General features: G+C 40.4%; 1 protein-coding gene across 1 annotated transcript in view; it reads right to left on the bottom strand.

The window, feature by feature from the left end:
• SLC1A1 (solute carrier family 1 member 1) overlaps positions 1-25,226 on the bottom strand; it is a 62,144-nt gene that overhangs the window by 6,352 nt on the left and 30,566 nt on the right. The window contains 6 exon segments of the mRNA XM_086629836.1: positions 6,848-6,955; positions 8,952-9,136; positions 10,515-10,622; positions 12,515-12,557; positions 14,840-14,954; positions 16,802-16,894. Of these exon segments, the coding sequence (XP_086485962.1) occupies positions 6,848-6,955; positions 8,952-9,136; positions 10,515-10,622; positions 12,515-12,557; positions 14,840-14,954; positions 16,802-16,894 (652 nt within the window).

Below are 25,226 nucleotides of genomic sequence, written 5' to 3'. Positions count from 1 at the left end.
CCCCTCCGTTGACCGGCTGCCCACGCTTCTTTGGATGCAGCCGAGGATACAGTTGGCTTTCTGGGCTGCAAGCACACATTGCCAGCTTATGCTGAGCTTTTCATCACCCAACACTCCCAAGTCCTTTTCCTCAGGGCTGCTCTCAATCCATTCTCCACCCAGCCTGTCCTTGTACTTGGGACTGCCCCGACCCACGTGCAGGACCTTGCACTTGGCTTTGTTCAACTTTAGTAGGTTCTCACAGGCCCACTTCTCTCCAGCCTGTCAAGGTCCCTCTGGATGGCAACCCTTCCCTCCCGGGTGTCCACAACACCACACAGCTTGGTGTCATCAGCAAACTTGCTGAGGGTGCACTCAATCCCAATGTCCATGTTGCCAACAAAGATGATAAACAGCACTGGCTCGAATACCGACCCTCGAGGAATGCCACTCGTCACTGAATTCCACTTGGACATCGAGCCATTGACCACAACTCTTAGAGTGCGACCATCCAGCCAATTCCTTATCCACCGACTGGTCCACCTGTCAAATCCATGTCTCTCCGAATTAGAGACAAGGACGTCGTGCAGGTCAGTGAAATGCTTTGGACAATTCCAGGTAGATGATATCGGTTGCTGTTCCCTTATCCACCAACACTGTAACCTCATCATAGAAGGCCACCAAATTAGTCAGGCAGGATTTGCCCTTAGTGAAGCCATGTTGGCTGTCACCAATCACCTCCTTGTTTTCTATGTGCCTTAGCATAATTTCCAGGAGGATCTGCTCTATGATCTCACTGGGCACAGAGGTGAGACTGATTGGCCTGTTGTTTCTTGGCTCTTCCATTTTTCGCCTTTGTCGTGGTTCAGCCCAGCCAGCGGCTAAGCCACCATGAGATCGCTCACTCACTCCTTCCCTGAAGTGAGGTGGAGAGGAGAAGAATGTAACAAAGGCCTGAGGGTCCAGATAAGAACAGGGAGGGATCACCCACCCACCAGGGCCCTGGGAAAAACGACTCAGCTTGGGAACAAACCAATTTAACTCATTAATGGCTCATTCAGAGAGGATAAATAGAAACAAAGTCAGATTGCAAAGAAAAAAAACCAGCACCTTCCCCCCACGCCTCCCTACTTCCTCCCCCAACGGCGCATGGGATGGGGAGTGGGGGGTTGCATGTCAGTTCATCACACGTTCTTACTGCCATTCCTTTCTTAAAGGAGGAGAACTCCTCACACTCTTTTCCCCTGCTCCAATGGATCTCCTCCTCATGGGTCAGTCCACGGACTTCTCCAACGTGAGTCCTTCCAGCAGGATGCAATCCTTATCCATCAGATTGCTCTGGCACAGCCTTCTTCTCCACAGAATCATGGCTTCTTAGGAGCTGCTGCCCACTCCGGCATGGGGTTCTCCACAGGTTTCAGATGCCTCTCCACCTCGTCGTCAGCCTCCAGCAGCTCATGGAGACCATTCACTATGACCTCTTTCAGGCACAGGCATCTCTGTTCCAGAATGGGGTTCTCCAAGAGCTGCAGGTGGATCTCTGCTCCACCACTAATCTCCATGTGCGGCAGAAGGGCCACTGCCATCTCACCACAGGTTGCAGGGGAATCTCAGCTCCAGCACAACTTCTCCCGTTCCATCTTTGCTATCCTTCATGTCTGCGCGCCCGTTTCTCTCAGGTCTCAGTCCCCTCTCTGCTGCAGCTGTCTTCAGTCAGGTAGTGGTGGTCCAGCATGGGCAGGCACCCACTCAGGAAGCCGGGGACCAGCCCGCCGCCTCCCTGCTCTCTTCAGTGCAGGTCCAGCCTCCGTTCGGGCTCCTTTGTCCCCGTCTCAAATATGGCATTGGCAGAGGCGCTGATGACTCGGCCCCGGCCTGAGGGGATGGGGAGGGCCTCACCTGGCCAGAGGCTAGTCCAACCAGTTTTGGAGCTGGGGAAGCTTTTCACAGCTACTTACAGGGGCCATTTCTGCAGCCCTCCCGTAAACCCAGCGCATCCTTTTTAAAAATGGGGATTATGTTTCCCTTTTTCCAGTCAATGGGAACTTCAAGGGACTGTCACGACTTCTGAAATATGATGGATAATGGCTCAGCAACTTCATCTGCCAGTTCCCTCAGGATCCATGGATGCATCTCATCAGGTCCCACAGACTTGTGCATATTCAGGTGTAACTTGTACACAAGTTATTAAAGGTGACTTTAGTGAAATCTATGTTCAAAATTTAAGGAGTATACTGTCTAAAAAAATGCACACTAATGCTCTTCTACAGTTTCTTTTGGAAGGGAGAAAGAGATTATTAATTGCCTCTCTTTCCAAAGTAGAACAAGAATTAACTAATATATTGGAAATCATTTTAAACTGATGAAGATGAAAAACTAAAGTAATAAATAATATTTAAACTGATATGCAGAGAGTGATTTGAAATACAGTAAAACACTCCACTCTCCTGCCTGAGGATAGCGATAAATCATGGTACCATTTGTTCTGCCAAAAATAGGCAATTATGAGAGCAGAATACAGAAATCCTTACAACACATACCAGAGACAAATCATAAAACAAATGATTTTTCTAAGTTTACCTGTCTTTATTACAGAACACATTTCAGAATTAAAGTTACATATGGTTCTCAGTCAAGGACATGTGAAGTCTACATCTTTCTGCAGAAACTTCAAACCTGATCCCACAAAAAATTCCACACTTACTTTGTGGAAAACTGTGTAAGCTTAGCTCTGCAATTAAAACGTAGTGAGGTACTTCAGACTGTGCAAATGAGCTGTATGTAGTCTCACCATGTTTCATGTTGTAAGATGCTGAAATACTGTCTTTTGAAGCTATTAAATTTTAAAATTAAGTGTGTTGACATGCAAAAGATCAAATTATGCTCTTGACTTTAACTGTTCAGGTGTATTTGCCTGGATATTTGGGTAGGTCTCAAGGACAAATTAATCCTTTAACTTGTGCATTAATTTTGAACACTGTGCACTAATCCTGAAAGCATATGAGCTTTGTGGGCATTAAGATTAGAGGTAAACAGCCTGCTGTGAGCACATTTGAGATTAAATACACGTGAGGGTCTGTGAAATATTTCCTATGTTCCAAGGTCACAACCAATTACAGCAGCATCGGCATCTTGTGAAAAGAAATTATCATAGCTTAGAAACACAAAGCTTAGAAACAGAAAGCTTAGAACTGTTGTCATGTATGACCTTGGGATTTCTATTCTGTCCTCACGAGATGTTCTTGCGAACATTACTGTGTTGTAATAGTGCTTTATGATTTCACAGCAACTGATAAAGATTGCCATAAATCATGATACCATTTGTTCTGCCAAAAATAGGCAATTATGAGAGCAGTAGTTACAGTACAGAAATCCACAACAGCACAAAAAAAACCCACCTATTTGCTTCCTTGGTAAACTTATCTTTTTAAAAGCAATAGCAATTAAAGTTTTCGTTCTGTATGCGAACAAATTATTTAGTGGAATGTAAATATCAGCACACAACATGTATTGATAAAATTTTGTAAAAAACTCTAGAAAGAAACCAAACAAGTTATATAATGGTACCTGAGAACAAACTGAATTCTGCAGAACATATAGAAAAAAACAGAAAGTGGTATGGGTATCGCTGAGTATCTTAACAAAATGCTAATGACAGTAAACATTCCAAGTATGTCCAAGTCTGATTTCCAATAGCTATTTTGAAAAATTTAGATCTGCACTTTTTCAGTCACAGCATGAACATGGCATTATTCAAAATAAACTATTTGTGTATATCTGCTTTGTTACTACTGATTTTCATTGAACAAATTTGAAGCAATACTTATTTTCATGCGTAAAATGCAACTCACAGCAAACACCAGGAATTCTAGTACCAAAAATCACAATCAACAACTGAAAACAGAAATTCTAATAGCACCCAATTTTAAGACAGAGAGAATCTTGTCCCTCGGAATCCCAAACTGGCATTCCTTATAGCAGCCAGAGATGCAGCTGCCTTGCCGCTTTCAGAAGAGACAAAGGCACAGGCAAGAGAGTCTGCTTGCTCCAGTTTTCTTTTTTTTTTCTCCATCTCAGTCTGTGAGTTCTCTGGCACTTGTATTATGCCTTTTACTTTGATTTTCCTCCTCCGTGACTGCTAACATGTGCTTATTGTGACACTGCCACCATTGAAAGTGAGAGGCCTAAGATACTTCGTGGCCAACTGGAGCAGAGGCACTGGGGGAAGTCTGTTCCCTCATGATGACCCGAATGAGACGCAAAGACTGAGACATGTTGCAGACAATGGTGGGTGAGAGCTGGTAGGGCTGAGAACGCGGAAGGTCATGAATAATAAAGCTAGGAAGAAGGTAAACTAGAAGATGAGCTGGAGAGAGAAGTTAAAGGAAAGGAAGAGGAGGATAAGACACTCCAGTCCTCACGCTCTTGCACATTTTTCTTGATAGAGAATATAAGAAATATTATAAGACAACCCGTAGTTCTGAGGATGAAGCTTGCAGGGAGGATGATAGAGACAGTTACAGAAGACACTGATGAACAGAACACACTGCAAACAGACAAGGTCAAGCAAATAAAGACGAGAACAAAAAAGATGATGGGAACAGCAGTGTTTAAGAAACCAAAACAAAGGAGTACAACTCCTCCTGTTTGCCAAGAGGTGGGAAAAAAGGGTATTCTTGCAGATGCAGAACAAGCACCTCTTCCCTGCAGCCTATAGCCTTATGTGTACATAGACATCTTTGCTCCTGTGATCGGATTACAGCATGCCTTCCCTGATGGTCAGTTTTGCAGAGAATGTGCTGTTGCTAGCCCTCCTCCACAACACCTTGAGCATCACCTGCTGTAGGTCATCCTGTAAAAGACAGAAATGCTGTACAAATCTACCCTAGCAGCCATCAGGGAAAATAGCGGCATGTGCAAAGGAGTTCGGTGGAACAGACACTTTTCCTCTCCGAGGATGTAAAGGTGGGCACCCTTACTACGTACAATCTTTCTGATGACACCCGGGAACCTACCAAGCCCACAGTCAGCAACCAAATGGGAGACCGTATGTGGTTGCCGTTTACTTTGCAATCAAAGCGCTCTGGAGAAGGCACTGTGTCTTCACACACCTTAAGGAAGATATGCCCTGTCCCAGTACAAATAGCAACCATTAATAGTTAAACAGTCATAAAACTTGCTATCAGACCTAAAACCGTAAAACTTGCTATCTGATCTAAAACTGAAGTCAAAGGGCAGTAATAATCCCTCCCATATATTCCTGCTCTGAGTTACTTGGAGGTAATAACGTAGAAAACCTGCAGAAGCAATACAGCATCATCCTATAAAAGACTTTTACCTAACTTGTGGTTATGGTCTCATTTATAATTTATATAGAAAATATTAGTCTCTTTATTTACAGTCTCTTGGTAAACATCAGCTTTTGCATCCTTTAAAAATTTGATTTCTTTTCCAAGTCTAAATGGAAACTAAAAAAAACCTGCATTATGCATTAGATGAACATAACGTGTACTCATCTCTGTAACATTTTGAAAAAGTCATGATTCAGTGCTATTTATGGAGATGTAATTTTTACTTAGAAAGTCATTATATCTCAAATTATTTTTGAACAGCTAGTCCAAACATACTGGCTTATGCTTAAAACAAAACAACAACTTTAAAATAAATACAATTATCTAGCAAAGATTAAAGCAAAAAAAAAGAGATCCTTCTTGACCACTTATAGAGAAGTTTGCATTTGAGACTGATATATTACCCGTGTCTCTGCTTGGTTGTCAGAAAGCATGAGAAGTTTGAAGAACAGCATGCATATACATAAAGTGAGACGAAAGAAGCTCTTGAACAACTTTAGATCCAGCTTCTAGACAAAACATGAATAAATCCTTAGTATAATGAAGGAATTATAGGAGTGGATGCTAAGGCAATGAACCAAGATACCCTAGAAGTTATGCTTCACTGAACTGGAAAGAGAAATTTAAATGCATTTAACTTATTGGGACTGTAATGTCCATTTATCTATCAAAAAGGTTCTTTGTAGGATAGTCTTCAGAGATATATAATGATCTAGTATTAAAACCTGTATCACTCAGAGGAGTTTCAGTTGCCCCTTCTAAGGCTCCATATCTGCAAGGCTCCACCTTGTGCAGGTGTAACCTCCTCCACCCCAGACTATTTTACACAGTCAAGGGTCTAGAAAAAGAAGAGAGAAAGAGTTTTGACGCTTGCATAAGTTATTCGGACAGCAACTTCTGCTTTTGCAGCTTCATCAGCTACCTCTGCCCTGAAGACGTAGCTAACAAACAGCACAGTCCCTGGGGCTTCTCTTGATGTCAGCTGCCTGCTCTGCATGGAGGTGGGAAGGAATCAGTTTCCTCTTCATCACCATTTATTGCACACTGCACTTACTATGCATTTGCACTAGGCAGCGGAGCTGGGCCTGTGCTGGTACATCTCGGGCCCACAGGTCCCATGGACGTTCCCAACTTGATCCAGATATTCGTGTATTTTCAATAGGTTGGCAGCTTCCAATAAGCTGTAATTCACAACCTCACCCTTTTCCAACTTCTTTTAGTATCTAAGAGAAGCATTACTGCTTTCAAAAATACAATGATATTATCTGTTTCAGCACTAAACTGAGAAGATTAAAAAATGAATACAAGAACAGCATTTGCTTTTTTTTTAGAACGCAAGGCAGTGACTTTTTAAAACAAAACATGCATTCAGCAAACTACGCATTCAAAACATTCTCACATAATTTTCACAGACAAGAAGTTTTGTCTCTGATCTGGAAGAGTGTTCTGACTGAGTTGTAATCAACTGAGCTCTAAAAACTGCACAGATTTAATTTCGTCTTTAAGAAATTACATACCCACTTAGTACTGTAGCCATATAAAGACCCAGTTTACGAAAGATTTCCCAGTCCTCAACTTCTATTATCTTCCCAGCAATTAAAAACACAATACCAATTGGCATATACCTAGAAAGCAAAAATAAAGCAATTAAAAATGCATTCTCAGAAACATTGCGTGCTCATCATGGAATAATTTATTGAAGAGTATAACTTTTTACAGCAGATGGAAGATTTTTTTTTAATTCTGTAATATAACTGATTTTATATACTTGCAACAAGACTAGAACAGAGGTGACGAAAAAAAAGATTAGAAAATCAGAGTAAATATAACCCTATGTATAGTCTAACAAGTACCATATGACGTGGTGTCGCAGAATACACAGAAGTTGGGAAGGAGTGTGGGCTTTACCTTACTGCAGCAAATGTTTATGCACAGCCATAAGCTTAGTTGGAGCTGGAAGTCTGCAAGGGTGAGACCAATATCTGTGTGTTCTGCAACCCCACACAGATGGGAAAGGTCTCCTATGCTTACAGCAGCAGACCTGCAGCACTGGGGACTGAGTCACTCGCACAGAATAAGAGTGATTTTCCTATGTTGGGATAGTACAATCATCAGTGTGTTGTTTGATGGATGGGTCCTCACCCCACCGTAAACTTACACAAGAATAGCAGCATGAGCTACTGACTACAGACAATTGAAGGTAAAAATCAGGACCCATGCTTGCACCAGCTCCACTGCATTCCTTTTGGTACCAGATAGCAGGCTGTCACAGAGGCAAGTTGCCACTCCAGAGTTTTGAGTAGTATAAATTAATTTATAAATTTATGGATATATAAAATGTAAATAAAATACTCATTTAAAAATACAGATTATCAATTTATAAAATCTGTGCGTGCTGCCTCACAAATAAAATAGTACCTTGTGCCTGTGCAAAGTAGGGACTCCTACACCCTTCTGAGTCCTGAACTTGGTGAAACCAGAACTAATTCCTCATGCTGCCAGCATCAAACTTGATCTTATTCAAGGCAACAGCTCCCACATCTGTAGAAACATGGGCAGCCTGCAGACACAGCTTCAGGCACATGCAAGACAATGGATAGCCAGCTTACGGGTAGGATCCTGTATTTGTCGTGTGTGCTAACTCTCAGGTCTCGTTAGTGGCAATTTGTTTCAGAGGGAAGCAGCGTATTTCACAGGGCAGTAACTCAGCTGGGGATTGAACCAGATGCCTAGAACAGGACAAGTTGCAGAAACTACTTCACCTTTCTTCAAAGGCAGCAAGAAGTGCGCAACTAAAGCCTGGACAGGTTTACTCTTCTACAGGCGTCTTGGTGTGCTAGGATGGCAGAAAAATCCATGGAAGGGCCAGATCTGATAAGCTACTGTTTGCGTGGAACGTGGATATGAGCAGAGTATTGCATTAAATGGCACAGTGCACTCCACATGTAGCATCAAACTCTGGAAAGGATTGTGTATGCTTATAGTCCTGGTCCTGTAATTGTGATCTGCATGGACAAAAGCTCTGTGAATAGCTGTGAAGCCCAACCAAACACTATCAGATGAGTTGCTACATTTTTAAATTGTTTTTTCTATCTGAGAATATTATGAGAGAATATTTTGGGAATGCTGTCTCACAAAACTATTAGCAGAAGGTAAATGATGTTGAGTTGTATTTTGAATAGCAATTTGGATTTTGCTCTGTGATGTGACTTGTATATTAATTTATATTTCTGAAGGAACTTAGCTCCAAGGACAGCTATCCTGTGAACACAACAGCTATCAGGGAGTAGTGTCCAAGACTGAGAACGGCATGTGGGTGGTAATGCTTCTACAGTCCTCAAATCACTAGCGCAGTTGTATGGGTTTGATATCAACCTCTAGAAAGAATGCCTGAAAACCTCAGGTTATACTGTTTCTCTAGTATAAAGAAAGTGGAAGCCTTGTCTCCAGTTTCCTCAAAAGGATAAAATTCTGCAGAAAGGAAGCTTTCACCAGCCTTTCTTTTGAAGTTGTTTGCTGCAAGTATTATACAAAAGCAAGTATGAGTCTGCTCCTACCTCTTCAATGACAAAACACACTTAAAGAAGTTGTTAGAAAATGCCAGTATGTCCTTGGACTTACCACATAATTATCTGAACTATTCTCATTGTAGCTTCATTCAGTGCATTGAAAAAATCCAACAGCACTTGTCCTTTCTCTCCCATTTTCCCAATAACCATTCCAAAAACAAAACAAAAGACGATCAACCCCAGCACATTGATGCCATCGGAATACGAGCCCACGATTGTGTATTCTTGAGTTTTGTTCTATAGATTAAAGAGAAAAAAGTGACTATCTGAAAACATTGCATTTACTTTAAAGAGTTCTAAAATGAAAACACATCCAGATCTTTCTTTGAAAAGATAAAGAGCTCTTCCTCAGTCACTCTACTCGCTTTCTGGCAGTGTCAAGTGGGCAAGTTCAGGAATGAATGTAGAACTAAATTGTCTTTGCAAGTTTTGGATTGTAAAGCTATGCAAGAATCTCATCAAATCCTAGCAGGGGATAAAGTACCCCTTAATTTTTGTTCTATAGACTTCTGGCACGAAGTATGGCAAGGTCTAGGTATCTACAGTCATGCCTTCAACATACTCAAGACTTACTCCCTATTGTGGAGAACAAAACACAGCTGATGTAGAATCTTTGTGGTTATTTCTGAGCAACTCAAGAGTTTGTGTCTGGATTTAAGATAAATAGTCCATTGTGTAAGAACTGAGACAATGGAGTCCAATTTTGCTTCAAGTTGAAGATCTATTGTTCAGTTGAAATAAATGAAATTACATAATTTACAGCAGAATGGGATGCATATAACAAAAATCCTGCTACTGCTAGGATAGTTCACACATTGCTCTGCGTTTGTGTAGTATGAACACATGAAGGAAAGGGTGTGATTCTTCATTGCATCCTGCTTCAGAATTTAATTAATGTATTTTCATATAGCTCATGTTCTCATGCTCTCATCACTATGACATGAAATTTGGAAGGAGTGTAAAAAAATGCATTTTGATTTTGTACTGTTTATAGTTCTGTGTTCATATTGTATTGAATTCTTTTCTCCCTCTCCTTCAATGTAATTCTAGTCTTCATAAGCCATCAACACCCATCAGCTTTCCACACCTCTAATGAGAGGCATGTTAAATCTCTTCTTCACTTTTGTCTCTTCACATTTTTTTTTGCAGATTAACAAACTATTAATTAACACATGCCTTCCATTGTTTTGGTTTCCATTAAAAAAAAATTACGATATTCCAGTCCTTTCTTTCTGCAGTGTTTACAGTTATCTTTGCTGCTCAAACATCTCATGCCAATATACATCTAGCCTTTCCACAGTGACTGTTTTCTTTCTCAGCAAATTTGCAATTCATTACCATACACATTTAATGGAGTATATGAATGGATTACTTTCTCACATCGTCTATTATCATTGGACTGCTTAATTACCAGTGGAGTTGTCTGGTGTTTTTAAAACTGGTTGAAGATCCTCATAATCACCTCTAGCATTTGCTTATACAGTTTTGTGCCCTTGCTAAAATCTACCCAGGTTCTATTTCTTTTCTTTTCTCCACCACTAAACATACGAACGAAATTTATTCTACGTTCTTTCTCTCCACATATTATGAAGGAATACAACAATTAAGGTCATACCTCTGAAGCCTCTGTAGTTGTAGCAGTTGTAACAGGTCCTTCTGTAAATGCGGAGCTATTATTATCCACATCAGTTGTATCTTCAACTTTTTCACGTTTGGTTTTATACTGGAAAAGTTTTTAAAAAAATAGAAGAGCTTATTTACAATCACAACGAAACAGAAGAATGGACAAAGGCATAGCCTTTGCCCAGTAAAAAAAAGGGAAAAACTACCTAATCTGACTTGAAGGTAGCAAACACAGACAAACATGTTATTTCCCAACTCATGTGAGCCATCACGGTTCTGCAGAGTGAACAAGTGATTCACGGATAACACGCTATGAGTTCCGCTCCCCAGGCTCTCGCGTGCCCTGTGAACCTGGTGCAGTCTTGTGGGGGATGAGATACAGATCCTGACAACAGCAAGGGGACTTTTTGCTGGGATGAACAGTGTGGAGAGAATTGCTGACAGCCACCCCAGGAGAGGTATGTAAAGCAGATGCACCTGACACAATCAGATCCCCGACATTGTGGTTAGCATGACTAACGTCATTATATAAAGCAAACAGTCATTCTCTGTGGCCAAGCTAGTCACTTATTAGTCTCCTTTCCCCTTGTTATCAGGCCCTCAAGGTCCTGTGAACCAAACAGATGAACCAAACAGATTTCTTCTTCCCCTCCTTATCAGCCTCAAGATTCCTGGGCACCAGGCTGACTTCTCCCCTCCTTACTGGCCTCGAAGGTCCCAGGCACTCAGCCAGCCAGATGCTGTTGATGACCCCGCCACAGAATAGGCAAGAGTAACAGCGCCCAGAGTACCGATCGTAAAATCAAGCAGTTACAAGTGCTAAGGGGGAACTTGGACCAGAGCTGCTGCTGGGCAGTGAGATCAGGACCTTCTGGTGGTGAGGGACACTTCCACCGTCATATGCTTCCTCTGAGGACTGAGTGACTCCTATCCTTTTATACGATTTTTGAGTCTAGATTATGATTGTTATGTTGATACAGCAAACCAAGTATTAAGATTTGACCCAATCTGCAGAGGGTCCAGGTGATTAGAAGCCATAAGCTAAGTGGTGGTATTATAAAACTGTACTATACCGATCCTGCTTATAGAAATCCTATCAATTCTGCACTATACTAATCGTAATATCCTGTTAAGAAAAGAAATCTTTAATTGTAACTACAATCTCGTGCTGTCAGCATTCTGCCAAGGACCCCTAAAAGAACACGTCTGTCCCCTTAGTGTCAGGTGACAGTAACTAACATATGAGCAAAACTACATGAAAGAATTTTATAAACTGGAAATACATTCAGTGCTGTGAACAGCAGGACAGTTAACGTAATTTCCTAGGAAAGGTTAACTACTTCACGTAAGAACCTCAGATAAACTGGTAGGCAGCTGCAGGGCAAAACAAAAAAGGGAAGCAGAGAGCATCACAAAAACCAGTTATGTATTTACAGACAAAGATAACCGAATCTGAAGCAAACCTAATATACAGACAGCAGTTTCCTCTTTTGTCTTGCAAACCTCACTTTTTCTGAAAGATGTCTCAAATAGACTCTACCAATTGGTTGCCTTTTCCTTAAGATAGATCATCAGGTCTGGCAATGGGCATTAGATGTGAGGCACAGCAGGGTAAGGGCTAAGTTATACAGATTTCATCAGGCACTGAGGCTTTTTAAGAAGAAAGAAATAGATGCTCATGACCTGGTTCTTCTAACTCTGCCTGTCCCAAAAGGAAAAATCTTGTCTTATACACGGCTCGCCTTCGGCACCAAGCTCATAAACATTGCCTTTTTGCAAGGGATGACCAAGGACTTAGCAGCTGATAACGGAGTGTTTATCATAATGGAAATGAAACCAAGATGCCTTAAAAAAAGTCTTTTTATGGGAGATTAAGATACTTCTGGATTTCTCATAAATAATTGTTACCTGACATAGTTTTGGGGGATATAAAAGAATAATTTGTAGCCAGCAATGAAAACTACAGTAGTGAAGAGGAATGTTCAAATTTACCTGTTGAAAACAGGCCTGGACAAGGTTTTCTGGGAACATATTCCTGTTAAAAAAGTAGAGATATTTCAACATTATAGCATACTAAGAATAAGTTGTTTATACAAACAAAACGATAAAATCTGCTGCTTGAAAAACAGATCAGGTTGTATTCTTTTATCTAGAAAGCAGTGTATTTAGCACCATCAGATATAAAGTTGAAAGAAATTAAAGGTTCAGGACTCCCAGTGATCAGTTGACTGTTTTCCTACTGTTGAATTTTCAGTTGTATTTTCACTGTTTGACATTTCTGTAGGTAAGTTACTAACTCTAGTGTTTTTTTTCCCTACTGTATCATCTCCATCATTTGTATGAGGAATATGAGGATTCATCATTTTTATTGGATTTGTTAAATATAGGCAGAAAAAAAATAATAACTCTTATAAACACTATGCTGGAAGAATCAGATATTTGGTGTGCTCTATTGTAGTTTTAAATTCAGAAATTAATCTTAGCTGATGGAACATTCCCATGTGTTGTTCCAGGTCAAGGATCATTTCTGCACACCGAAAAATTAGGAAATTAGATCAGAAGCAGTAAGACCCAGTTGCGGGCCTCCTTTCCGACCACGAATTTCAGATTCAAATCATTTCAGAAAAAAGTATTAATTAGGTATTTACTGAATACCCAGTCCAGTGCAGAAAAAGGCAGGTTACATATTGAAACTAAAGTCTTTATTTCCCTTCCAGATCTTTCACAAACTCCTGCCTTTAATTTTCAAGTTTTTAAAGCAAAATTTCCTCAAAGGCAAGAGTAGTTTGTACAAGCTTGGGAATTTCCTTAACCTTTACAAGACTGTCTGGATTTGGATCTTAAATCTGATTAATATAAGTAAACAGGGAAAGTAACTATAATTCCTTTAAAAAAAATTTCAGATCTCATTACAGTCTTACATGTGTTTACAATAAGTTGAGCTATAACCTGTAGCAAAACCTCAAACTACTCTGAATTACAATTCACACTGCTTCTTACTACAGGAAGACATTTTTGTGCATGAAACTACATTAGCTCTGTGAAGATGTGTGGAAACGTTCATGTGAAAGTTACTGGTAACAGACTGCATTAAGTTCTATAATGCAGCCGATTGCACAGTTCCCTCATTGATTCCTGGGCAAAGTGACCATGAGGAATGAGATGAGCCATCCAAGGAGCTGCCACACTCATCATGCACAGGCAGGAGGGGACAGAGGCTATGGATTGTTGAACATGGGGCTGGGGGGTTGAGGACTGTTAACTATCCCACATACACACCTTAGACAAATTGAGATATTCTCAAAGAGGTCTACCTTGATGTGTGTTGGGGCAGAGATGCCTCAGATGACAGCAGACTTCTGCTATCAAATAGGATGGTGAATTTTTCAAGGGAGATATATACATATATGTACATATGCATGAGTGTATTTCACAAGCGTCAAAGAACTGTGAATCTGGAGTTGTATCTGCAAATGCCAGTCACATTTCCTGAAATGAAAAATGCTGAGAAAGCCAATTTTAGATCTGTGGCAGTTGATTCTTACATGATAGATTAGTAAATATTCTACAAAAATAAAACAGTGGGCATGAATAGTGACACAGAACAGAGACTAACTGCAGCTGGAGAAAAAAAATAATCCACAGAAACATTTTTGAGGTAACTACTTAGCCACTATTGGAAAAGCAGCCCTGTTCTGTGATTTTTTCTCTAATTCCTTAACCATGTTAGCCCTGAAAACCTGCTCATGTCTTCTACAGATTTTTCTTGGGTTTTCTGTCTTCTAACCATTGTATCTATCACCTTCCAGGACGCTAATGGGGAAAGACTCATTATAAGCTTGCCTTAGATACTGGTGATGGAGCAAATTTGTTGATTGTGCAACCCTAAGAAACCTTTGCCTACTGTGTCTGTTACCCTGCATCCTGCCTCGAGGAGGACAAACGTAACACTGCAATTTCAGTGGTTGTCTACACTGAATGACACAGAAGCTGCTAATCAGTACTCCGCCAACCATTCAGTCCTTTCTGGATATTTTCTTCATACTAGGTAAATCTTGCATATCAATTTCTGCAAAGGAGGGAATTTTTGTTGTTGCTGGTTTATTAACCAAAGTCTATGGTGTAAAGAGAAATTTTTTTTAACAAACTGCTTTGAATATACTCTAAAATGTCTCCCCTGATGGAATACAAGTTTTTCTCTCCTTATTGATCCAAACAAGTTAAAAAGCATTTTTGTTGTATCACACATCACAACTTTATCTGCATTCCTTTCAACTTTCGCAGCAAGGGTATGGAAACCGAAAAATAAAACCTCACCTGATCAGATCCAGCATGGCATCAACAGTAGTGACTTCCACGGCACTGCCCACTCTGTCGATCTCATTTGCTGTTTGAGGCACACCGGGTTTAATGGTCACAACTAAGACAATCCCTGCAGGAGAACCAGAAGAGCTCACAGTGCAAGCAGAGGCATTGGTGCATCCTGCCTCAGTGTATCCTGTGTCGCTAAATTCTTCGTGAGCTAAGCTCATCAAATGCTTTCCCTGGGTGTTCATGCAGGGCTGTTCAGAAAAGAGAAGCCTACAGGTAGAGTAATTAAATGTGTAGGTTTTCCCAACACAGGAGCTACTTGTGGCTTTGCCAATGGACTCCAGTACTCCAGCGTTTTTCATAGAAATATTGTACTAAATCACTACTGCTCACCAAGAGGGTAAATTCCTTCAGCTGGGCTTCAGCCAAAGTGTTCTGCAACTTTTGCGTGGTGATATTTTGAACTGCTATTTAAGTTTTCCCTTATGCAGCTCTTCTTGTTACTAGCCTTCAGATATGAACACAAGTGCGCTGTCCTGTGGCACCAAAGTACAACAGGATGTTTTGAAAAGTTAGTTAACAATAAAGTTACATAAGAGAAGGGCTTCAGAAACACACTGAAATAAAAAATATGGGCAAGAAATACTAGCCTTGACCTTGTGAATACTGAAATCAATGACAAATTTTCCATTTACTTTAGTAGCTTCATTTTAGGCATTTTTAGTATTAGGAAAACTAGTAGGCCCTTCCAAATGTAATTTTTTTATTCTATTTTTTTTCCTCCCCAAATTCAAACAAACTTAAAGCAGATGAAACTATTAAATCTGAGTGTAAGGAGAAAGAGGCATTTGGATGACCCTTCAACTAGCTGGGACAAGGCTTTCTAATGACAGCTGTGAATAAAAGCAGGACTGAATTTGTGTAACCCCGCACAATGAAACAAGTAATATCATAATATCATAATATCATAGAACAGCAGGGGCCTCTAGAGATTTTCTGGTTTAACCTCTCTCTCAGGGTAGCGACAATTTCAAAGTTAGGTATGTATTAATGTTAGTTTTTGTTAATTTCCCTCACTGTGTATTCACAGAAAATTCCCAGACAAATGAGGTAGCCCAAATTATTTAACTAGAGTGAAACATTATTCCAAATGATGCAACCTCTAGAAATTAATCTGGCCTTATATGTCTATATGTGATCCTTCTCCTATTGTTAAATACTGCTTTGCTTTACAAGTAGGCCATACATGATATACATTTTGTCCTTCAAACACGTATTTCCTTTCAGTGGGTGATATCTAGGCACAGTATTCACTTAGGCTCAACAAAATACAAAGATAAGCCACAAACTACATGTCAGCTGACACAGCAGGGTTTAATTTTATTTCTTAATTAAGAAGGCAGGTTGAAGATTTTTGTTTAAGCAAATATGGAAGATGTCAAGGTTGTCTGTAGGGAACGAACTTCTTGCAAGAGGAGATGTGGACTTCAGAGAGGTAGTAGTGGAGCCTGGCAGTGACAGAGCAGACCAAAACCTTTTAGGAAGGGAATGAGACGACAAGCAAAGCGCTATTTTCTGAGACACCTTATACATTCTCTTATCTGAGAATCAGTGACAATCTATCATTTTGCTACTGAGGAAATTCACTTTGTAGTTAAGGCTGGCCTTTGATATTCATTCAGATTTCCCACTGCTGGTCACTGTTTACCTAAGCACACAGCTCCTGATCTTCCCTGAGCTGAAATGTATGGACAAATTGGCTGTGGCTTCACACTGGTTATGAACACAGCCCAACTGTGAACAGCGGGACTAACTTCTCCCTGTATCTGCCTACAAGTATGTGAGACGTTTGGTATGATTCCTGCCTTTTCTCCCCATCCTGTCTTGGGAAATTAGTCATGTCACAGTGCTGTATAATTGCAACCAGGCAATGCTGCAGATTTTAAAAGTTACAGTATTACAGAGTACCTAGTATTACAGCAATGACTGTAGTGGAGAAATAATATAAGACTGCTCGCAAACCAATCTTCCCAGAAACGCTGGAATCCAAAGCAGCAACACCTGAAAAAGAACCACAAAACCAAAACACTAAAAAACAGTCTTAGAGAAACTTATTGTAGAGACAATTATTTATTGTCTCTTATTTCTACGCAGGAAATTTTTCCGTATCAATATATTTCTAGATACCTAACTGCCAGTTGCACTTCTGAAAATGTCTGTAGCAGACCAACACATTTACTCCTGCTTCTATGCAAAAATTCAGTTTCCCTGTGTTTTTATAGGAAAAAGATAATTGAGCATTTCTGATTCCCTGATGTTGGTGATGAATTAGACCTATTTGGCTTATGAAAGTATGTTACAATTTGTTTCCATATTCACTGAAATAATAGCTTCACCTTCTTCAGATCTGTAACATTTTGGCTTTAAAACTAAACGCCATGGGATGGGAGATGTTCAGGGCTGTTACACCGTGTTGCTCAAAGGCACACAGACAAGTAAAACTCATTTCTGGTGGGCTCACCTTTACTAACAGGTTCACTTTTTTTTTTTTTTTAACTACAGCTTTTCTGAAGTCTGGGCTGTTCCCACTCCTCATTGCCAGGAACTGAGGGCAGTTTTTGCTAATGGAGGTAGGGAAAGTGCTGAGGCAGGTGTTATACTGAAGTCAGGTTAACTTCTGGCAGCAATATTATATCAAACTACTCATAAAATATTTTTCAACTGTTTAAAAGATTTACAGTCACACCGGTACACATACAATTCAGTAACCAGGGCAAAATGAGCACTGTGACTGTAAAACTTGATTGTCTATAACCACACTAGTTAATAATTCACCGCTCTCTCTTTATTATACGTTTGTGATTCATTTATATTTTTATGTTTATTGAGTCAGATTATCAAAGACTGGCTAGATTCCCTTGTATAGGAAAGTAAAAATACCATGAGGATAATTAACCTCAGAGAAGTATGATTTTGTAGGAAAATATGAAGTTTCAAAAACTAAGGAAGAAAAATCAAAAGATCTTTCTGACATAAATGTGACTTATTGATCTTTGAGCTCAAAAGCAAGCACACTTTAACCATGTGTCGATGTCTCTTTCAGAAGGTATATTAACAGCAGTAACAACTTGTCCCTAGAGCGTTCATATAATGCCTTACTCGTTCTGTTAATTGTTATTCAAAATGCAAACAGTACTGGGAGGGAAGAATGAAGGTTATTTTATTTCATCATCTGTTTGAGTATTTTGGGGTCTTCCATGGGATAGTGTATCATCAGACTAACTACAGAAGAACTACATATACCTGCAGAAGTCATAATGTAAAACTATCTCACCTGTACAGCAAATAAGGATAATAAAAGAACTATCCATATGGCGAGGGAACACAGACCAGTGCACAGAAAAAAGCAATGTCACAACGTAGCACAGGAGGCTGTGAGCACTAAGGATGTTTTCTGAGGCACAAACAACAGAATGGACACAGAATCTGTGCCATCATTTTTATTTCTCAGTTTGGGAACTGGAGAAAAACAGAAAGGAGAATTCCTGCATTGCTGTAGGCTGAGCTGTAGAAATTATGGCAGTAAGAACTTTCGAGAATGGATAGTAGTAAATAATGGGTTCTGTGGACAATACAAGAGCTGGTTTCAAAGGCTGTCAACGTTGAAACTTTTGCACCTGATAACTTACAAGACTTTACAACATGTTTTTCAAAGACAGCAAACTGATATTGCCAAAGTTCTGCATCTTTTAATGAAAAGCTCATAAAAAACAGAAATCATGGAATTTTATTCTAAAACTTGTTATATCGACTGTTAATAGCAGTTAGATAGACAGTGGAGGTAAGATAATAATCTTTTTGTGGGATGGAGTGCTTCACAAAGCTTGCCTTAAGATTTTTTTTCCCTGACAAGTCTTGCTGACTCAGCCAAGAGCCTAATAATCTTGCAAGACTATTTCCCTGGAGTATCCAGTTATAAAGATTCTACAATTAGTACGACACAAAGTTCCTGTGACAGCCATTCTACTGGCTCCGAATGAAATCCCATTGCAAACTGTTATGCTCACTGGAGTTACAGAGGAATAATTAAGGGAAAACTTTGTCCTTGCATTTTTAAACTGGATAATGATCCTGTTAGTGAGTGAGCTGTGCTGTAATCCAGCTTGTGCTTCCACTGTCATGTCGGTGCTGCTTTACTAGTAGCTACAAAAACACGCAAATCAGTCAGGCAGACGTGATCGAGTAAGTATTCTCTGAGGATGACAGGTGTGGAGTTGTCTTTTTTTCAGACTACTGTACTCTGACACAAAACTGCATTTAGGATTATGTGTCACCACAAGCGCCACAGACACAGGTTTGCACTGGGTGCTTTATGCGCTAAGCCGCTTATTTTTTGTGTTAGCTTGTTACACCTAGGAAAACATAACACATAAAAATAGATTTTCCTCTAGATATCATAGAATCATAGAAGGGTTTGGGTTGGAAGGGACCTCAAAGATCATCCAGTTCCAACCCCCCTGCCATGGGCAGGGAAACCCTCCACTACATCAGGTTGCCCAAAGCCCCATCCAACCTGGCCTTGAACACTTCCAGGGATGGGGCAGCCACAGCTTCTCTGGGCAACCTGTGCCAGTGCCTCACCACCCTCTGAGTGAAAAATTTCTCCCTTATATCCAATCTAAATCTCCCCTCTTTCAGTTTAAAGCCTTTGCCCCTTGTCCTATCACTACACACCCTTGGAAAAAGTCCCTCTCCAGCTTTCCTGTAGGCCCTTTAGGTACTGGAAGGCTGCTATAAGATCACCCCGGAGCCTTCTCTTCTCCAGGCTGAACAGCCCCAACTCTTTTGGCCTGTCTCCATAGCAGAGGTGCTCCAGCCCTCGGATCATCTTTGTGGCCTCCTCTGGACCCGTTCCAGCAGCTCCATGTCCTGCTTATGTTGGGGACCCCAAAGCTGAACACAGTATTCCAGGTGGGGTCTCACGAGAGCAGAGTAGAGGGGCAGAATCACTTCCCTCGACCTGCTATATGTCCTACTGTCATTAGTAAGCAATTGATAATATATTATAATTGATAGCTACTGGCTGCCTTCTTTAAATTTCCTTTGAAGTAACATCATGGCTTTATAATGGTTGGTGTTGAGGGGTGCTGAGGTGCCGAGGGAGCTGGCAGATGTCATTGCCAGACCACTCGCCATCAGCTTTGCTAAATCGTGGGGAACGGGAGAGGTGCCTGAGGACTGGAGGAAAGCAAATGTCACTCTGGTCTTCAAACAGGGCAAGAAGGAAGATCTAGGTAACTATAGACCGGTCAGCCTCACCTCCGTTCCTGGTAAGATAATGAAACAACTTATCCTTGGTGCTGTCTCTAGGCACATCAAGGATAAGAGGGTCATTAGGGGCAGTCAACATGGCTTCACTAAGGGGAAGTCGTGCTTGACAAACCTGAGAGCATTTTATGAGGACATCAGCAGTGGATGTGGTCTATCTTGACTTCAGTAAAGCATTTGACACAGTCTCCCACGGCATCCTCACAGATAAACTGAGGAAGTGTGGTCTGGATGATCGGGTAGTGAGGTGGATTGTGAACTGGCTGAAGGATAGAAGACAGAGAGTGGTGGTCAGTGGGACAGAGTCCAGTTGGAGGCCTGTATCCAGTGGAGTCCCTCAAGGGTTGGTACTGGGACCAGTATTGTTCAACATATTCATCAATGACTTGGATGAGGGAATAGAGTGCATGGCCAGCAAGTTTGCTGATGACACTAAACTGGGAGGAGTGGCTGACACACCTGAGGGCTGTGCTGCCATTCAGAGAGACCTGGACAGGCTGGAGAGTTGGGCGGGGAGAAATTTAATGAAATACAACAAGGGCAAGTGTAGAGTCTTGCACCTGGGTAAGAACAACTCCATGTACCAGTACAAGTTGGGGACTGAACTGCTGGGGAGCAGCACAGGGGAAAGGGACCTGGGGGTCCTGGTGGACAGCAGGATGACCATGAGCCAGCAACGTGCCCTTGTGGCCAAGAAGGCCAATGGCATCCTGGGGTGTATTAGAAGGGGTATGGTGAGTAGGTCGAGAGAGGTTCTCCTCCCCCTCTACTCTGCCCTGGTGAGGCCGCATCTGGAATATTGTGCCCAGTTCTGGGCCCCTCAGTTCAAGAAGGACAAGGAACTGCTGGAGAGAGTCCAGCACAGGGCCACAAAGATGATGAAGGGAGTGGAGCATCTCCCTTCTGAGGAAAGGCTGAGGGAGCTGGGTCTCTTTAGCTTGGAGAAGAGGAGACTGAGGGGGGACCTCATTAATGTTTATAAATATGGAAAGGGTGACTGGCATGAGGATGGAGTCAGGTTCTTCTCACTGGCATTCAATGACAGGAGAAGGGGAAATGTATCTAAGCTGGAACATAGGAGGTTCCGCTTAAACATGAGGAAGAACTTCTTCCCAGTAAGGGTACCAGAGCACTGGAAGAGGCTGCCCAGAGAGGTTGTGGAGTCTCCTTCTCTGGAGATGTTCCAAAGCCCCCTGGACGCGTTTTGGTGTGATCTGATCTGCATGGTCCTGCTCCGGCAGGGGGATTGGACTAGGTGATCCTTTGAGGTCTCTTCCAATGCCTAACATTCTGTGATATTTTTGGATGCAACTGAAAGAGTTAATGGAAGATGTATTAAACAAAGCATACAACTAACACTGATTCAGTTCATAAGAAAACTTATTTCTCAAACTAAGATGGCACACATGCTACTGAAAATGGAAAGCCTGCAGTGTTGTAAATAAAGATAAGATCATAAAAACAATGTAATTAAACTTGGGTATCTACCCACTAAAGATTATCACTAAACTTTTATAGCTATTTTATTTGCTCTTTTCCTCCTTCAGCCTATCCTTAAGTTTTAAATTGTTTAAACAGGTTTGAGCAGACAAACTGTAAATGTATTCTGCTGTAGAGAATTTAAACAGGCATCGTGGATTCTCCTCCACCCCAGGCACTTCAAAACTGCAGTATTTCAGATTAGTTCCTTAAATTTTCCTGCAAGAGATGTTCTACTTCAGCTATAGCCACTGAAGTATGGAATGCAATTCTGTGGCTGTGATATAAAAGACTTAAAGGAGATGATCAGAAAAGACACCAACTGGTGTTAAAAACTGTTAATCTATCTACCTCTCTGAATATATTTTTTTAGCAGAATAGAGTTAAGGTTTTATTATCTGAAGCCAAATTTGGAATCGTCAAGTCTTCTGTAATTTAGCTTTCATGTTTTCTATGTTACAGTCTTCAACTTAGAGCTTTTTGTACCGTTTTTCTCTTTTGCACAATCTTCTCTAATTTGCAACACATACACCTGTAAAAGAATAAAAAGGAAATAATCACTGAAATCAAGTCTCTCACATCTTCTCTTTCTGGTCCCAGGATCTAAAAATCCTAGCAAAATGCAATGTTGTACTGTATATGCACCTCTTTTTTTTTTTTTTGAGGAAAAGATGGGAGGGTAAATTATAAAACTGACGTTAATTATTTTGTTTGACAAAGTATTAGAGGGCATCAAAACACAACAGGGACAAGGACGGTACAAGACTCTCAATCAAACAGAAGAGGCACATACTTTTGGGTAAGGTATGTAGACATCTTATTTTAAATACTGTGGAAAAAAAGGAAAACTCTAATCCAGCTATTTCTCATATTCTAATAACTTTTTTAAAATTCTGTATACAGTCTTTTACCTGAATCTTTTGGTTGCTATTTCCAGGAAGCTTACCAATTTAATTTTTTTTTATTTTTACAGCCATTATTTTTGCTCTATTACCACAGGAATCCTGGGACTTCCCTCTTTAAAAAATAACCAGAAATGAGGACAATATCATGAAACTTGCAAAAAATCAGAAGTGGAAAAATGGAATGATTACAACTGACTAGTTTAATCCTGTGTTGTGTTCAACTACTGATTTCTGCATGTGGAACATGTGTTGCCAAAGATAGAAAAAGACGTACAGCTTCCCCAACTCTTACTTTAGAACTTGTGTCTACCTTGTCAAGAGCATCAAACCAAGAGTCCTGTTAAGACTGGATGACAGCATCATCAGTCGTCTGCAACTTTCGAAGTCCCCCTGAAATGTCTTCCATAATCTTGTTTTATGGTATGTATCTAGAGCTGATTCACATAAATGCTACTGTATGAAGTTACTTTACCTAAGTGAAGAGTCTAATTTAAACAAAACTGAATCTAAATATGAAACATAGTGTTCCAGAAATTTTTACCAGTAGCCACTGATGGAAGCATGAATCATTATCTCAGTTACCCACAGACTTAAAAAAATTACACTTAAAAAAATAACACAGGGTTTCAACTTCATGAAGGGCCAACATTTACTTGTCTATTTCCTCTCTGACAAGAGTGATTTTTTTTTCCTGTTTTGGTGTCACAGGGGAATAGAGAACGCTCCTAAACAAAGCTATAATTTTCAAAGTGCTGGAAAAAGTTATAATGAAGTCTTGAAAAATCATCAAAATCTTGAAATACATGTTTCAACGGTACTGACTCTGTTGAAGCTTCATGCAAATCCAAGAAATTGATTTTCTAAACCTTTGGTGATAAATACTTGTCTTTCTTTGCCTTGCTGCTTACAAAGGTTGTTTTGAAACATTCTGAGCACAAACCACTCTTTAGATTTTCTTTCTTTGTCCTCTCTTTGCCGCTAATGATAACTCCACTGCCATTAAACACAGGAGTGTCTTTGGTCCATTGCCAACAGTCAACCTCTTTCCACTGCTTCCAGGTTGGTCTACAGTTTTCTTATTACTTCCTAGTAAATGTAATAAAATTTGCAATGATTTCTGTACTTCCCTTCTAGTTTTCAAAAACAGTAACTCAGATCTTTGAGAATACAAATAATGCATAACGTTTCAGGTAAAAGAAATCACGTAGCTAATCAAACAAACTCCGCAGGTGCTGGAGTCAGCTAGGCCATTCAGACAAATTCATAGTCACAAACCGCACCTGTCTGCCACTTCCAAATGGTCCCTGGAAAATGAAATACCCACAGTTTTTTGTTGAACAAAAATCGAGCTCTAGGGTGCTAGCAAAACTGCTGTGAGGCAGGGTAACTATATATCTTTGCATCACGGAAAGTACTGTGGACTTCATAACAAATCCTAGAGCAATGTGCTTCATGTTCTCTATGTTTGAGGCATTCATTCAGAAAATAGGGAAATTGTATTTTCTTCCTCTCCTGACGCAGGAGTGGTGGAAAGTGCCACCAATTAGCTACACTGCCATGTAGAAATTCCAAACCAGTTGTAAGGAAGTATCTTTCATCATCTGTGTAACTGGATTGCAGACTGTGTTGTCTTTGAGTGTTGCTGAGGCCAAGAGCTGAGTAGGAGACAGAGGTATTGAATCTGTACAGAGGTTGTAGAAATACTCAAAATCACAACAGTTAATAAACGTGAAAGATAAGAGAGACCAGTTGTTTCAGTTCACAAAAACTAGGTTAAACTGAAACCTCTGTGGTTTGAAATTATTTTGCATCTGGATATTATAAAGCTTTTTTATCTTTTCTGAAGCTGGCCATTAAGACAGATTTTAAGAGCTGATGGCAGCTGCTAAGAAGCAACCTATAGAGTCAGGTAAAAAAATCAAATACTCATTAATATTAATATTTTCATTTTATTTAATGGGGTGCAGGAGAGAGAATCACTTGCAGTGCATTAACAAAACCTTCAAAGATGTTGAAAAGTTACTACTGCCTTAGCTCCTCCTCCTATTTTGTTCCTGCCTGTTAGAATGACCTACATTTCTAACATAAAATAGAAATTTTATGCTGGTATCAACGTGTGGGAACCCTGTAAGAAAATCCATTATAGAACTACATTTTTATACAGCACGGAGTGAAAAGCCAAGTGACTGACTGCAGCTGCTACCATCACATAAAAATTACCACCACTTGAGAGATCTACTGTCCAGGGTAGAACACTTGCTCTGTACCACAGGTACCACCAACCCCCAGCAAAAACTGAAACCGTGTGACCCATGAATCACAGAACTTTTTTTCCCGCTATGTACAGTTGGGATAAATATTTTAAACTGAAACAATAACTGAAACTGTTATTCCCTCAGGGATAACACCTACATCCTTAGAGTTTGTCATTCCATTCTACAGAAGTGTTCCAACTGTGCACAAGGATTTATGCTTCCAGGTGTTCTTTTTCAATACTTTATAAGAGACTATATCTACAATTTGGTGCTATGGTTGACTCTGTTCAGCAGCAACAATCATACCTAGACACCTTGGCATTTTTTTTTCACTGATCTACAAATTTCAGCGTCATCATGAAGTGCACCACCTGCAGTACTTCTTGGCTGCTCTGAAAGCTTCTGAAGTTGAGTGGAAGCTGATAG

Source organism: Tauraco erythrolophus, chromosome Z (assembly GCF_009769465.1).
Source record: "Tauraco erythrolophus isolate bTauEry1 chromosome Z, bTauEry1.pri, whole genome shotgun sequence".
Taxonomy (NCBI): Eukaryota; Metazoa; Chordata; class Aves; order Musophagiformes; family Musophagidae; genus Tauraco; species Tauraco erythrolophus.
Note: the sequence above shows the minus strand (reverse complement) of the source record. Positions and strands in the feature narration are given on the sequence as shown.